Source organism: Cololabis saira, chromosome 22 (genome assembly GCF_033807715.1).
Source record: "Cololabis saira isolate AMF1-May2022 chromosome 22, fColSai1.1, whole genome shotgun sequence".
Taxonomy (NCBI): Eukaryota; Metazoa; Chordata; class Actinopteri; order Beloniformes; family Belonidae; genus Cololabis; species Cololabis saira.
The window spans coordinates 13,058,459-13,072,068 of record NC_084608.1 but is presented as its reverse complement, the minus strand read 5'-3'; the positions used below and the strand labels follow the sequence as shown (position 1 = coordinate 13,072,068).

Here is a 13,610-nt window from a genome sequence, read left to right as displayed (position 1 = left end):
TGGGAGAAAATCTGCGATAGAATAAATGCAGTTGGTAAGACAAAAAGAACGGCAGATGAGGTTAAAATAAGGTGGCAAGATATAAGGCGAAAAAGTTTTTAAAAAAGTGGCCTTTAATAAAACTTGTGCAACCATTTTTAAAATAGCATGCAGCAGAATAAAGACTCTCTCTCTGCGTATTCTTTGATTTTGGCGATGTCGCCTCCTTGCCACAATAACAGCAGCCATCGGTGCGTAATGCTGGGCAGATTAGCACCTTCCTTTCGAACGTATTAAATACAGACGCAATCACAATCCCCGCAATAACTTTCAGGCTTTGTAAATCTCATTGCGTGTGGTAAATGGACCTATTTGCATTTTCCCCTCCCAGTATTTAGCGCTTTCTGGCGGGTACGCCCCATATTGATTATTCATCAGGGCAAAAGTACTAAATGAATAGCGTGTGCTATTTTGCTCATTTGAGAGGCGCAGTCCTCTTTGCACACTGTTAGTAGATCAGCTCGCACTTTGGTTTGCGGGTGCTGTCAAGTTTGCACACGTTTTTACGCACGCAAACCTTTAGTAAATCAGGCCCTAAATGTATTAAATAAAAACGTTATTTAGCTTTAAATTTGTTTTTTAAATAATGTATTAAACTACATGGGGATTTTACAGAAGAATATTAGGGCCAGGCAGGAGAAAAAATATTTGAGAGGGGAAGATTTTTTTTTATTGTGCACTTCGAGACTGCACTTTTTTCGAGAAAAAAAAGTCGAAATGTCGAGATTAATGTTGAAATACAATTTCAAGAATAAAGTCGAAATTTCGCCTTTCTTCTCAGCATTTCAACTTAATTCACGAAATTTTGACTTTTTTCTCAACATTTCGACTTTTTTCTCGAAATTGTACTTCAACATTATTCTCGACATTTCGACTTTTTTCTCGAAATTGTACTTCAACATTAATCTCGACATTTTGACTTTTTTCTCTCGACATTTCGACTTTTTTCTCGAAATGCATAATGAAAAAAAAATGTTCCTCTTCTAAAATATTATTTTTATATTTCTCCTGCCTGGCCCTGTTCCGTAGGATGTATGTGCTATTGTGTGTTTTAAATGTTCTGTGTCCAACGCGTAAGCACCACAATGTATAATCCATTTCCCCTTTATTTTGAAAGAAAATCCGGAATATGTAACCTTTTTTCATGTACTACTTCACAACAACCCACCGGCACAAAACCACACTCTGCGCATGCGTAAAATGTCATGTGAGTCAGAAATGGACGGGAAATGTAGTTCAGTAAGACATTACCCAGAATGCACTAGCGACAGGGAAATAGCAGGCGGGATATAGAAAAAGTTGTATCATGGCTGAAGTGAAGTTGCGATAAATACCATTTTACAGAATCTAAAAACACGAAAGTAGGCTGCGAACAGTAGAGTAAAGGTGTCTTATCTCTATGAAAAACGTTAAATGTGTGTTCTAGCATGTATTGAGTAAAGACAGGGCAGCGGGTTTGGCCCATGAAGGCTAACGTGATCCTCTCCGAGCTCCTTCATTAGGTCAACATGTTTGGGTGTTGAATTTGAATCTCTTTGGACAAAATGTCTGGCTTCAACTTCGTATCGGGGACTCTTGGCGCCACCAATGCGGGTGGAGGATTCCCGTTTGGGGCGGCAGCCAGGTAATGATACAATTGACACAGCGGAGCAGGCTAACCTTAGCATAGCTTCACGTTACTGAGGAGGAAAACGTGCGCGCTGGGGCAGCAATAGTGCATCATGACGCTGCGGGCAAATGCATGGTTTAAAAGTCCTGAAAGGACCGTCATGATCAATACAGAGCACTTGAGAGATGGTCTCTTCCAGACACGTGAGAGGATATGTAGCATTTCCCTAATTTGAAAAATAACCACGTCAAATCAACAACCTGTACCTGTTTGACCGTTTGTATTAATAGGTGTAATGCCTATCTGAGTCATTTTTAGCAGCATTTCTTGATTGTGAGTATAGGGGTGGGTATTGGGAAGGACCTCACGATACGGTACACATCACGATACTTGAGCCACGATACGATACAAATTGCGATATCCCGATTATGCGATATATCGCGATATTCTACATAGTTCACCGAAAAATTTAAAAATGCATTACACATCTTAAAATCAAAGTTGTATGTACATCAGATGATAGTGATAATGCATTGGACAGACTGAGTCAAAACCATGTCATTCAAACTTTCCATTTTAATTATGCAACATATTTGCATGAAAAAACACACTGAAACACAATGAAAAGTGCAGTGTGTGCATTATTCTTAGATACAAAATACTCAAAATAAAATGCAGTGTCTCACCCACACTGAAATTGAAATCACAAAAATACAGTACAGCTACTTGCCCCTGACTTAAAATGACAAAAATAAAATGCAGTGTCTCACCCACACTGAAATCACAAAATAAAGTGCAGCTAGGGGTGGGCAAAAATATTGATACGGCAATATATCGCGATACATACATTGAATATCTATCGTATCGGGAGACTATGTATCGCGATATATTGCCGTATCAATATTTTTGCCCACCCCTATGTGAGTATGCATAATAGATCATTTAAAGTGGCTGAAATCAATCCATATCTGTGTCAATGACAGGCTTTGTTAGTAATGCAATTATGGTAATGTAATAAGTATGATTGGAAAACCTCTGAAGTTTCAGCATTTTATTTCCTCAGTGCTCCTGCGGCCAGTACTGGTGGCATTTCTTTTGGGACTGCTCTGGCAGCAGCAGCTGCGACGCCTGCCGCCGCCGCCACTGGCACCGCCGCCCCATCTCTTGGTCTTGGAGGCAGCCTCTTTAGTCAGAAACCCACTGGAGGATTCTCTTTCAACACGCCTGCCTCAAGTGGTAATGTTACATGTTTATTCAACAAAATCCCAAGCAAGCATTGAAATGAATGTCTTACATTTTTCTGACAGCTGCAGTTGTTAAGCATTATCTTGGGATGTTATTATTTTTCAGGTGCTGTAGCACCCACTACAGGTCTTACACTGGGTATGTTTGTATTTATGGCATATTTTGAATGATGTGTATTAATACTTTGGTATTAACTGGGATTATTTTTGTTTTCTTCCCAATTCTTGCTTTCCTCCAGGTGCCCCAGCTGCCCCAGCTGCGTCCACTGCTACCACTGGCTTTAGTTTGGCTTTCAACAAGCCCATCGCCTCTGCCACACCTTTCTCCCTCACCACAACTACTGCGTCCTTAACACCTGCGGCTGGTTTAAGTTTTGGCTCTGTCCTGACATCCACAGCCCCACAGCAACCTGCCGCCACAGGCTTTGCTCTTGGCCTTGGTGGCACGACAACTACTGCATCAGTCGCGTCAGTGCCATCGCTGGGTGCAGGTCTGTTCTCCAGCTCTGGGGCCACAGGTGAGATAAACCAGTATTGATTGTCTAGACATAGGGATTAAGAGGTGAACAGACTGAATGTAATGAGTAAAATAAAAAGAAAAGGATGGAGTAGATGAGCAACGCTGAGATGGTTAATACCACTACAGCCTCATTATGATTGGGGACCATTTTAAGTGTAGTCAAGTTCTCAGTTTCAAGTTCTAACCTGTATCTTCATTTGTTTCTGCAGGTTTGGGTCAAACTACTCTTGGAGGAGGAAGTGCGTTAACATTGGGGTCTTTGCTGTCTAGCTCCACAGCTGTATCAGCTGCTCCTGCCCCAAGTGTTGGCCTGGGTGGAGTCGACTTTAGCACATCCTCTGAGAATAAGAGTGACGCATCTGGCGCCAATGCACAGTATGTCCTGCTGACCAGTTATGCATGATTATTTATTAAATGAAATTGGTTGAATGCAAGTACGAATGCTTACCGTACTGTAAGAATGAAAATGCATTACCAGTGTTTTGCTTAAAGGATGATGTTTTTTTTTTTTCTCTCTCAGGGACAGTAAAGCTTTGAAAGATGAGAATCTTCCCCCAGTTATCTGTCAAGATGTTGAAAACTTTCAGTAAGTATAATTGTTGTTTCTCCAGACTACAGGTTAGGCTGAGGGTCATATTTCCTGGAACATGCGTGCATTAATCTCGTGTTAAAAAAAAAAGTGGCGTTAAATAGAATTTGCGTTAACTTTGACAGTCCTATGTGGAGCCTTTGTGTCATCAGTAAGTGATTTTCACATCCTTTGTCATTATTACTTTCTTGCAGAAAATTTGTGAAGGAGCAGAAGCAGGTTCAGGAGGACATCAGCAGGATGTCATCAAAGGCCATTTCTAAAGTCCAAGATGACATCAAAAGCCTCAAACAACTTCTTTCTGTCAGTGCCAGTGGTCTGCAGCGCCAAGCTCTTGCCATTGACAAACTAAAGTTGGAAACAGCACAGGTAAAAACATTTTTTAATAGACAGTTAAATTAGAAAGGGATTATTTTGATTACTCTTCCGATGAGAGGAGCTAAATTAAAGTAGTGGGTGACCTTTTGATGTGCTTACCAGTAATTCTGTTGGTTTTTTTTTACGTGATTACGCTGTTGACACTCACCTACTCCACATGAACAAAAGCATGGTTTCTTGTAGCTGGCTATTCGACTCAAATCAACGTGGAAAGGGAATGCAGAGAGAATCAAGTTTGCGTCTTGATCCCTGGGCCTCGACATGCTGAGGCGGCTTTGTGCCTGACACATTGGTCATTACACAAGCAAACTAAGATTTAACCCAGCACCATCTCCATATCTATTGGTATTTTTGTTGTGTTAATGTAAACATAAGATTGCTACTGAGAACATGACATTGTTGAAATAGCTATGGGTGTTTTACAGAAAATAGCATTGTATATTTAAATTGGTGAACGCTGTACTGATATTACTCCTTTTTAACCTCACATATATTCTACAAAGGACTTTATATTCTCTGATCAATAGGAATACTCGTACAGTGCTTATTATGATATATTGTGTATATACTATGGACTGAATATATGCAGTTCTTTTTCACAGTAAGTGAGGGTTCATTGATTGGTTGTTTCTTATATCTGCTGAGCGGCCACCCCAGAAATAACACGGTTTCAAACACTGATTTAAATTTACACAGCTTTTTGTGTTTTTGTAACATTTGTAGTAATTGCACTTTCTATGGTTTTGATGAGTCACAGATTTCTGTAGAGACAAATTTGCCACACCCTCTTTGTTCATCCTATTTTTCCGGAAGATGAGTTAGAAACTGGAATGTGGATGGCTGGCTTTGGGGACAATTAAAAGTGTGTGGCGTGTACTGTAATTTGGTAGGGCGTGAAAAAAAACTGTCTACAAACAGTTGACTTTTCCTTTTATTCTGTTTCTAAGGAGCTGAAAAATTCTGACATAGCGCTGCGTACCCAAAAGACACCACCTGGACTTCAGCACGAAAACACTGCTCCATCAGAGTAAGAGAGCTGTTGACTCGGCCTCCAAGCAGATCACAGACAATTATATTAAGAGCATTTTAACTTGTGTTTGTTGTTATCCAGGTATGTGCTACATGGATCGAACTGGTATTAAAATGTGTATATTTTTCCTCTGTTCAGTTATTTCCATGGCCTGGTGGAACAGTTTGAAGTACAGTTGCAACAGTACCGGCAGCAGATAGAAGAGCTAGAGAACCATCTGACAACGCAGAGCAGTGGCTCTCACATCACCCCTCAGGGTAAGATGTTTGACTTTTAATGTAATTCACATTCATTTGTATGTTTTTATATAAACATAAAAGCTTTTTCTAATGCAAGTCTCCACAAATGGGAAAATACAAGTCCATGAACTAAAATTAGCAATAAAAGAAATCTATTTGAAAAATGGTGTGGCACTTTAACAGACTTGTCATTTACTCTTATTTATTTTCAATCCCCACAGTGTTTTTACTTTTAACTGCTGTACTCCGAATATGCACACAGCTTAAGATATTTTTATTTTATTCCTAGATCTGACTTTGGCCATGCAGAAATTGTACCACACGTTTGTTGCACAGGCTGCCCAGCTTCAGTCTATCCATGAGAATGTTAAGGTAATTAATTTAATTTAATTTAATTTTTTTTCCAACTTTGCACATATTTCAGAGTATCTGTTTAAATTTGGAATTTTTTTTTCCTATTCAGAAAAATATATCTGAAGCACAAAATAAATTGTTTTCATGGTGTCAATTTGCTGTTCTCTCTCTCTCTCTTTTGATATCTTGTAAAAGATTTTGAAGCACCAGTACCTCTCCTACCGCAGAGCCTTCCTGGAAGACTCTACAGATGTCTTCGAGTCCAAACGGGCATCTAACAGGAAATGGCAGAGTGCGCCACGAGTCACAACTGGGCCTGCCCCATTCTCCAGTGTTCCCAATGCTGCAGCTGTTGCCATGGCAGCCACACTGACCCAGCAACAGCAGCCAACTCCAGGTCTGACTGCCTACAAGTTCTAGAAAGTTCTCCTCCTCTTCACCTTATTTAAGTTCATAAATGAGGGAGGCGAGAAAAAAAGTTAAAATAAAGTTGAGAAAAGAACAAGATGAGTGCGCTTTTAAAAATGATTATATTTTAGTAGTAAAAAGTTGAAATGTGGCAGAATTATTCCAAATAGTTGGATTAAAAAAAAAAAAAAAAAAACCTTTAGCTGGGGCTAAAAATTCTGCTTTGTTTTTGAAAGAAAAGTGGGAAAAAGGGAGGAATAAGAGAAATGTTCTGTCGAACCCTGATTGCAAAGGTTCTTTCCAATTTTGTCACTAAGTTTTACAGGGTTAGAATCATTTATCTTCTGCTTCTTGCAGTGCTAGAGTGAGGACATTTAATACATGGCTCCAGTGAACACCAGACAGTATTGGTATTAGGCCTTTACCAATAACAAAGTATTTCACTTGCTTTCTCTCTTCCTTTGAGAGTGGGTGTGGAGCTGGCATCACTGGAAAGAAATTAAACACTTGGCGATAAGTCTAGCAGTTACATTCTAATCTATTTTCCCCCCTCTGATGAATATTGATTATTCTCTTTGAATGTTAGAATCATTAGATATTTGTTGTGGTTTAGATGAAATTAGAAAACATATTCTCTGATAAGTGCAGAGGTGGTGTGTCTGTAGGTCTTTGCGTGTGGTTGGGTCTGCCAGAGCAGATGGGTTTTAAGGCATAGATTTATTTGAATGTTGCTTCTTCTTTCTTAAATCCAAATGTCAGCCGATCTTTGACGTAGGAAAGTTCTGGTTGATCAGGTGCCAAATGCCGTCAGCTTACATCAAATTCTGAAAAACATTATTATATACATTTTTTTTTTAAACCACAGATTTCACTTAAGATAGCATCACCATTATTGTCTTAAGCACACAGCTTGTTCAAGGGGAGAATAGGGCAGGTTATCACTATCATACTACCTTTTGATTTAAACATGTTTTTTTTTTTTTCCATTTAATTGTGGTAGTCCAGGTTCACATTAAACATTAGCCCACCGAGTATTGCTATCCATAGTAGTGGCATGTGGGCGACGACTGATATTACACGTACTGTTTACTCAAAATATGATGCGTGAATTCAGCTTTTTACAAGTTTTTGGACTCGTTCCCAAATAAATAAATTAGCTTCATATGTTAAAAGTCTGTGTATTTGAACACTTTTGGGCTCGTAAGTTCAGTTTCATTCAGGAGTTTACAACTGAATATCTTGTAGAAAAAGGTGTCTATATGTTTATCACATCTCTGTGGTGTTTGATAAAGTTTCAGCCATTTTTGTAGGCTTTGGTATGTAGGCCATTTGATTGGCATATCAGGGCAGTAACACATGATGTGCAAACTAATCTACTTTGTATAGTTGCATGTTTCTTGCTATCTTTTGTTCCCCCCTCAAAGTGTAGTAGCAACTTGATTATAAAGGTTTTAAAAGCTATATATTAATTGGATTGTATTGCACAGGTGGCAAAGTTTTAAAATCTCAACTAACGAATTATACAAACATAAGCTTGTTTTATTTTCAAATTTGTCCTGCTTTTTCATAAAGCCGTGCTTCGACTGTTAATGTATCCCCCCCATTTGTAACAATGAATGATGCTGCTTAGCTTTTAGTGTAAACCTTTGTTTACATATCAGGACATCCAGAAAGTATCTTCAGTAATTGTTTAGCCTATGAAAATCTGTGCCAAGGAAGAATGGGAGTTTTTAACCAATCTATTGCCTCTGAGCCCTGCTACCACAAGCAGATGTGATCCACACGTGTGGTAAAAGTGCAAATCAACTTGGTGCCTACTATGGTAGTTTTGTGTTGCTTTTCGTGTTTTCTTTTACTTATAGAGAAGTTGAACGCTAGTCGTCCCCTGGCTGTCCTCGCTGTCCAGTAAGGATGTATTTTTCAGTTTTAACACGCTCCAAATGATTTCTGACTCAAAGCTCCTGCACGTCGATTAACTCTATGAATGGGTACAGATGTATAGCCAAATATTGGCTAATTTTAATTAGAAACTCAGTTGTTTGATTCACTAATCCAAATCAAAAGGTTTATTTATTTGCCTATTTATTTCAGTTGCATTTCTTATGTGCTTCAGTACACACACATTAAGTTGATGTCCAGTATATCAGCGTATTGAACACTAAAAGTGCAGCTGGCTGGCACTAAGCTCTAGTATCGTGTCATTTTCACCCACTCCCTCGTCAGCATGCTGCCTGGTTGTGTTGGCCCGGCACTGGTTGAATTTGTTCTTCTATGGACATGTTGGGAAAGGTGCCAAAAGACTCAGGACTGAAAATGTCAGCTATTTAAATGCCTGAAATGTAAATTTAATGTAAGAATTTGTCTTCGGTGATTACTTGAATCTTACCTCGTTAAATCTTGGTCGCATATTTCTGACCTAAATGAATTGGTGTGCCTAGTGTTTGTGTGATCTTATGAACAAAGAGCCTAATGTTGATCATTTCTTTGCAAGGTTTATTTACATTGATTGTCGGCAGTGGGAACAATTAAGTTTGATCTCACTGTTGAAGCATGAATGCATATAGGTAGGTCGGTTGCATTGAGGCCATAGCACTGTTAGCTGAAGAAAGCTAATTCACCTAAGGGCTACTGTTGGCATAACAGGGCTGGTTCCTTTCATATTTAGTCCATGTCAGTGAAAATAAAGAACAAAAGTGCTTTTCATAAGTTGCACATTCTGTTTTGTTTTTGTTTGTTTTTCTCCCTTCAAGGTGATGCTTAATGTGGACTGTTGCCAAGAAAATACCTGTAACTTTTCAAGACAATCTTTCTCTTACCTGACTGAGACTGACTTGAGATCTATTTGTCAGCTAGTTCAGAAGAGAAGAAAAAGGTTTTTGCTGCTCATACTGGCCAGTGGAAACCAGTAAGATGTGTTTTGTGCCAAATTAAACAGGCAGCTTCTTCCCTGACATTTTGATTTTAGGGTACAGTGTTGCTTGTTGGTGCTTTCAACAACACTCAACACTAGAAAATGTAGTTGCAATACAAAGTGGCATTGAGTTAACTCACTAAACCGACTTAACCCACCATGTTAAGTTCTGCTGCTGGTTACAGTGCCGGTTGGTGAAGCCGACGTAGTTCATTCTTTCTTGATGAAGGCACTTTGTGTGAAGAGAGCCTGCTGTTTTGGAGGGCTCATTCCTCTGTTTAAACACACTTAACATTCGTCTTGATTTAGACACAGTTTTGAATTTAGCCAGAAATTTAAATTTATTTCAAAATAGTCCAAGATTTTTGACTTATGCAGTTTTGTTTATGCTTCCTCCATATAGCTCCATATATATGTGTTTTACTGTCCTACTGGGCACAATCATGACACTGAAAGTATGTAAAGTTTATAGTCTGCCAAAGTTCTTGGGACTTTGAAGGGGATAGTGAATATTTAGCCACCTTATTACTTATGTTAGCTGTCTTCCATTTGTCAGTAATATGTATACAAATGCTGTATTTTCTGGAATGCTCTTACAACAGCAGGAGTGACTACATGTTACCCATTATTGAAGGATTTAAAATGTGAATTTATGTTATGAGATCCTTTACTATCTTCACAAAAAACACAGATTTCCCAACTCAAGTTATTTATAAAGTTAGTCGTGATTTTTAAATTGTACATTTGTAATCTCAACATATATTTTTTTTCTTTAACATTTCAACATAACAGCACGCCACAATGAGCCAGATCAGTTTAAAACTTTATTCTGGTGTTTTGGGTGGTTGGCTGTGACAGACTGTTTTCAGTGTTCCCTCTTCTCTCTGAAACATTTCCTTTTTAATTATTTGTATATTTTGTTTACAGCTGTTTGCATGCATGTTCTGTTTTTTATTTTTGCATATATGGCTTTCAAAATGTATTTTCAGGTGTTTCAGGGCACAAACAGGTTTTTGTGATTCCTCACTTTACTGTAGGCCTCACAAGCAGATTAGTCACGCGAGGCTCGATTCAATTATAGTCCCTAATCAAGTCTAGGTTTAGACATAAGGAATCTTTTTGTTTTTGCTGAAAAGATAGCCTTGACCAACAAAATTACAGTTGACATAAATGCACTGCTGGAAATTGCTCGATCATTAACCACAGGGGTAATTCAGTCATTGTTTGAAGGTCCAAAACTTAACCACAAATTACAGGCCACTTTTACTCGCCATTTTCACATTTCTTATCTAAATCTTGAGTGCTTTTACTAGTATCTGTGTGGTTTTAAACATATATCAAATGCCTGTTGATACGTTCTATTTAACATAATATGGTGTGCCTTTTTAAGCTATATACAATAATTGTGTGGTGCATTTTTAGAGGCGTGTGCTAGTTCATTCACACTCAGAAATCTTGAAAATTTGGAAACTTGTCAAATGCAGTAGCAGTTAGCAATTAACCGCCAATTCTGTTCTTGTTTGTTTGTGTTTTATGTAAGTGGAATTGCATATAAATTGACAATAAATCAGTTTTTAAACAAAGAAACGCTTGTCCCTGTTTCTTTTCTGACCAAAGTTGTTGTAGAGGTGCAGAAAAATTGGCCACATTACAAATTTGATTTTGTAAAATTACATTGAATAGCAAAAATGAGGAGGAAAAAACAAAAAGACAAGTTTCTGAGTGAAAGAACTAGCAATTTTTGTTAGGGGGTTTTAATTTCTTTTTCAGCCTCTAAGCATCCATAACCATCCGATTGATGAGATGAAATATCATTTTGAACCAATTGACAATAGTGTTTATTGAATTTCTATTCTCATCAGGGTAAAAACCATGGTGCATTTGTAACTTAAAAGCGCAATGTTGGATTGTTGCAGCTGTCGCTGTCTGTTCAAAGCACAGCCGCTGGGTCAAAATATGTTATTTAGCTGTTTGCAGAAACAAAGTCTAAAAAGAAGTGTTTCTTTTCTTTTTAAAAGGAAATGATTAGCCTTTTATTTATGCATTTTTTTATTATTTGGAAGTGTTTTATCAATGACGGCACTATTTGTAATCTCCAAATTTTTATTCATTCTTTTAAAAAGCTCTCACACCAAACAAAGAAAAGCATCCAGAATGGTAAAGCACATCTCTCTCTGTGCTTCAGGCACCCAGGCACCCATGGGGGCAGGGTTTGGAAACCCCTTTGCCTCAGCAGTGGGCACTAGCTTGGCCTCTTCTACACTTGGAGGTAGTACCTCTGCGTTTTTGTAAATAGTTATCCTCTTTCATTTTGACTGGCCCTTGCAGGGGTAACTATTTCCTCAACGCTGAACAGGCTAGTAGCGAGAGGTTTCTGACTTCTTGAATCAAAGTAGAGGTTGCTGCTGTATGTTAAAAAGAGTGGTATAGTCACTTTCCTTCCTGTTCTTTCTTATCCAAGCAGTCAAGTGCGTTCACACCACGAGAAAACTACTGTAGGTAAACTGCTGATAAGGGCAACTGTTTTTTTTTTTTAACCCCTCAAGGTATTGCAAGTTGAATAATGTTTTCTTACTTGGAGAGGATTCATTTGGCCAACCGGTTTTACTCATTTACTCAAATAATATGTTGCTAAAACCCATCCACTTGGCGTCGTGGGAGAAGGTGGTCTGAACGCACAATGCTAGTGTGTTTAGTAGCAGCTTTGCCATATATTTTTCCTCTTTGACCATTGCTTTGATACATAGTGAATTCCAGCTTTGCAGTTTTCATTCAGATGCTGAGCTTTGCGTACATCTGTGTAAACTAGGCTGCAGTGTTTGTTTAACTCGTTTGCCTTTACTTCTCCCTGTGCTTTACTGAAGCACTGCTCTTTATTTAGGTAATAGTTTACACTGTACACTTAACCCAGTCTGACTCCCATGTCGTTCTCTCCCACAGGTTTCGGTGCTGGGCCAGGGTTTGGTGGGATGGGGACTGGGGGGTCTACGTTTGGCTTCTCCACCACCGGTAAGCCCACGGGAGGCAGTCTGAGTGCAGGTACATACAAACTATGTATCCCACTTTTCACACTTACCTTTTTAGGCTAATGGCCTCTTCCATTCATTCTGCCAGCTTCTTCAGTTCTCTCTTTATCTAACTTTTCTGTGTACCTTTTTCGCATTTCCAGGTTTTGGTGGTAGCAGTAGTTCAGGCTTCAACTTCAGCAATCCTGGCATCAACCCGTCTGCTGGCCTGACCTTTGGCGTGTCTAACCAACCTGGGGCAGCCTTTGCCACAGGAACCCCACTTCTGCAACTGAAGAAACCCCCTGCTGGTAACAAGAGAGGCAAGAGATAGAAACAGGAAAACACAGGAACCTTTGACTGAGTACCGGACTAGCAAGTCAGCCGTGGCCTCCCAAAAGCATACAAGTAGTGTTTCAAGGATCATGCCACTTTGAGGAAAATGTCAGAGATCTAATTGGATCTATCATCAATCAGGATTCCCAATAATTATTTTAAGTTTACCCTATTCTCAGTCAACATCAACGTGTATATATATATATATATATATATATATATATATATAAATCCTCTGGTGCATCTGGTCTTTTAAAAAAAAAATAAAAAAAATTCTGGTCTATATTGTTCTGGTTTATATTGATCTGATTCTGTTTTAGTTTCCCTTATTAACATCAATTTTATTTTCATATGAAGAAGGAGTATATCAGTGTTTGTGGGATGTGTTTTTTTTTTTTAAGATTAGTCTTTGTTGTTATGTTTTGTCTGTAGAGTAAAAGTGCTTTTGGGAATGCCAGGATAGAGTTAGTTCAATTTCAAATTGTTCAATCATATTTGAGAAATTGCTTTGGTCTGAATGTTATGAAAGGTTGACTTTTTGTGCATTGAGATGGACTGTTTAGTTGGTACCACTGTGTTTAACATTGTGTTACAAGCAGCACTCGAATGTTTTCTCAAATGATGACCTGATCACATCAGGTATAGGGACGGAGCTTATTCTGTGACGGTTCATCGGGAACAGCATAGTTTTTAAGAAGGCGTCGTTGTGGAGGAGTATTCTAGATAGTTATATTGATGGAGGACTGTCCAAGGTGAGTTTTTAGGGAGACGCAGTCTTATTTTTGTACCAGGCAGAGAAAGATAAGACATTTGGGTATACAAAAAGGTAGCAGAGCGCCATAATCTTAACATACCCTCTAATGTTTTTGCTGAAGTCCATCCTTATTGTTTAATCTTGTAGCCACAGTTTCTTTGGCCTTGTGCACAACTGTATTGAGAATGTGGGAT

At 38.6% G+C, this 13,610-nt stretch overlaps 1 protein-coding gene across 2 annotated transcripts; it reads left to right on the top strand.

The window, feature by feature from the left end:
* The first annotated feature begins 1,307 nt into the window (after positions 1 to 1,307).
* Positions 1,308 to 12,855, top strand: nup58 (nucleoporin 58). Of its 2 annotated transcripts, none has more exons than XM_061714049.1 (13): positions 1,308 to 1,663; positions 2,712 to 2,884; positions 2,999 to 3,031; positions 3,132 to 3,410; positions 3,622 to 3,787; positions 3,933 to 3,998; positions 4,196 to 4,370; positions 5,327 to 5,406; positions 5,548 to 5,666; positions 5,938 to 6,020; positions 6,198 to 6,399; positions 12,262 to 12,330; positions 12,491 to 12,855. In XM_061714049.1, exons 1-13 carry the CDS (start codon positions 1,584 to 1,586, stop codon positions 12,658 to 12,660), a joined length of 1,695 nt encoding a protein of 564 aa, XP_061570033.1. In that variant the 5' UTR covers positions 1,308 to 1,583; the 3' UTR covers positions 12,661 to 12,855. The 2 variants fall into 2 exon arrangements, with proteins under 2 accessions (XP_061570033.1, XP_061570032.1); XM_061714048.1 differs by having other exon boundaries at positions 12,262 to 12,360.
* The last annotated feature ends 755 nt before the right edge of the window (positions 12,856 to 13,610 follow it).

Coding starts and splice junctions, on each gene's coding strand:
- nup58 (XM_061714048.1), top strand. CDS start 1,584: ATGTCTGGCTTCAACTTCGTATCGGGGACTCTTGGCGCCACCAATGCG. Junction 3,032..3,131: donor CACTACAGGTCTTACACTGG/GTATGTTTGTAT, acceptor GCTTTCCTCCAG/GTGCCCCAGCTGCCCCAGCT. Junction 6,400..12,261: donor GCAACAGCAGCCAACTCCAG/GTCTGACTGCCT, acceptor TCTCTCCCACAG/GTTTCGGTGCTGGGCCAGGG.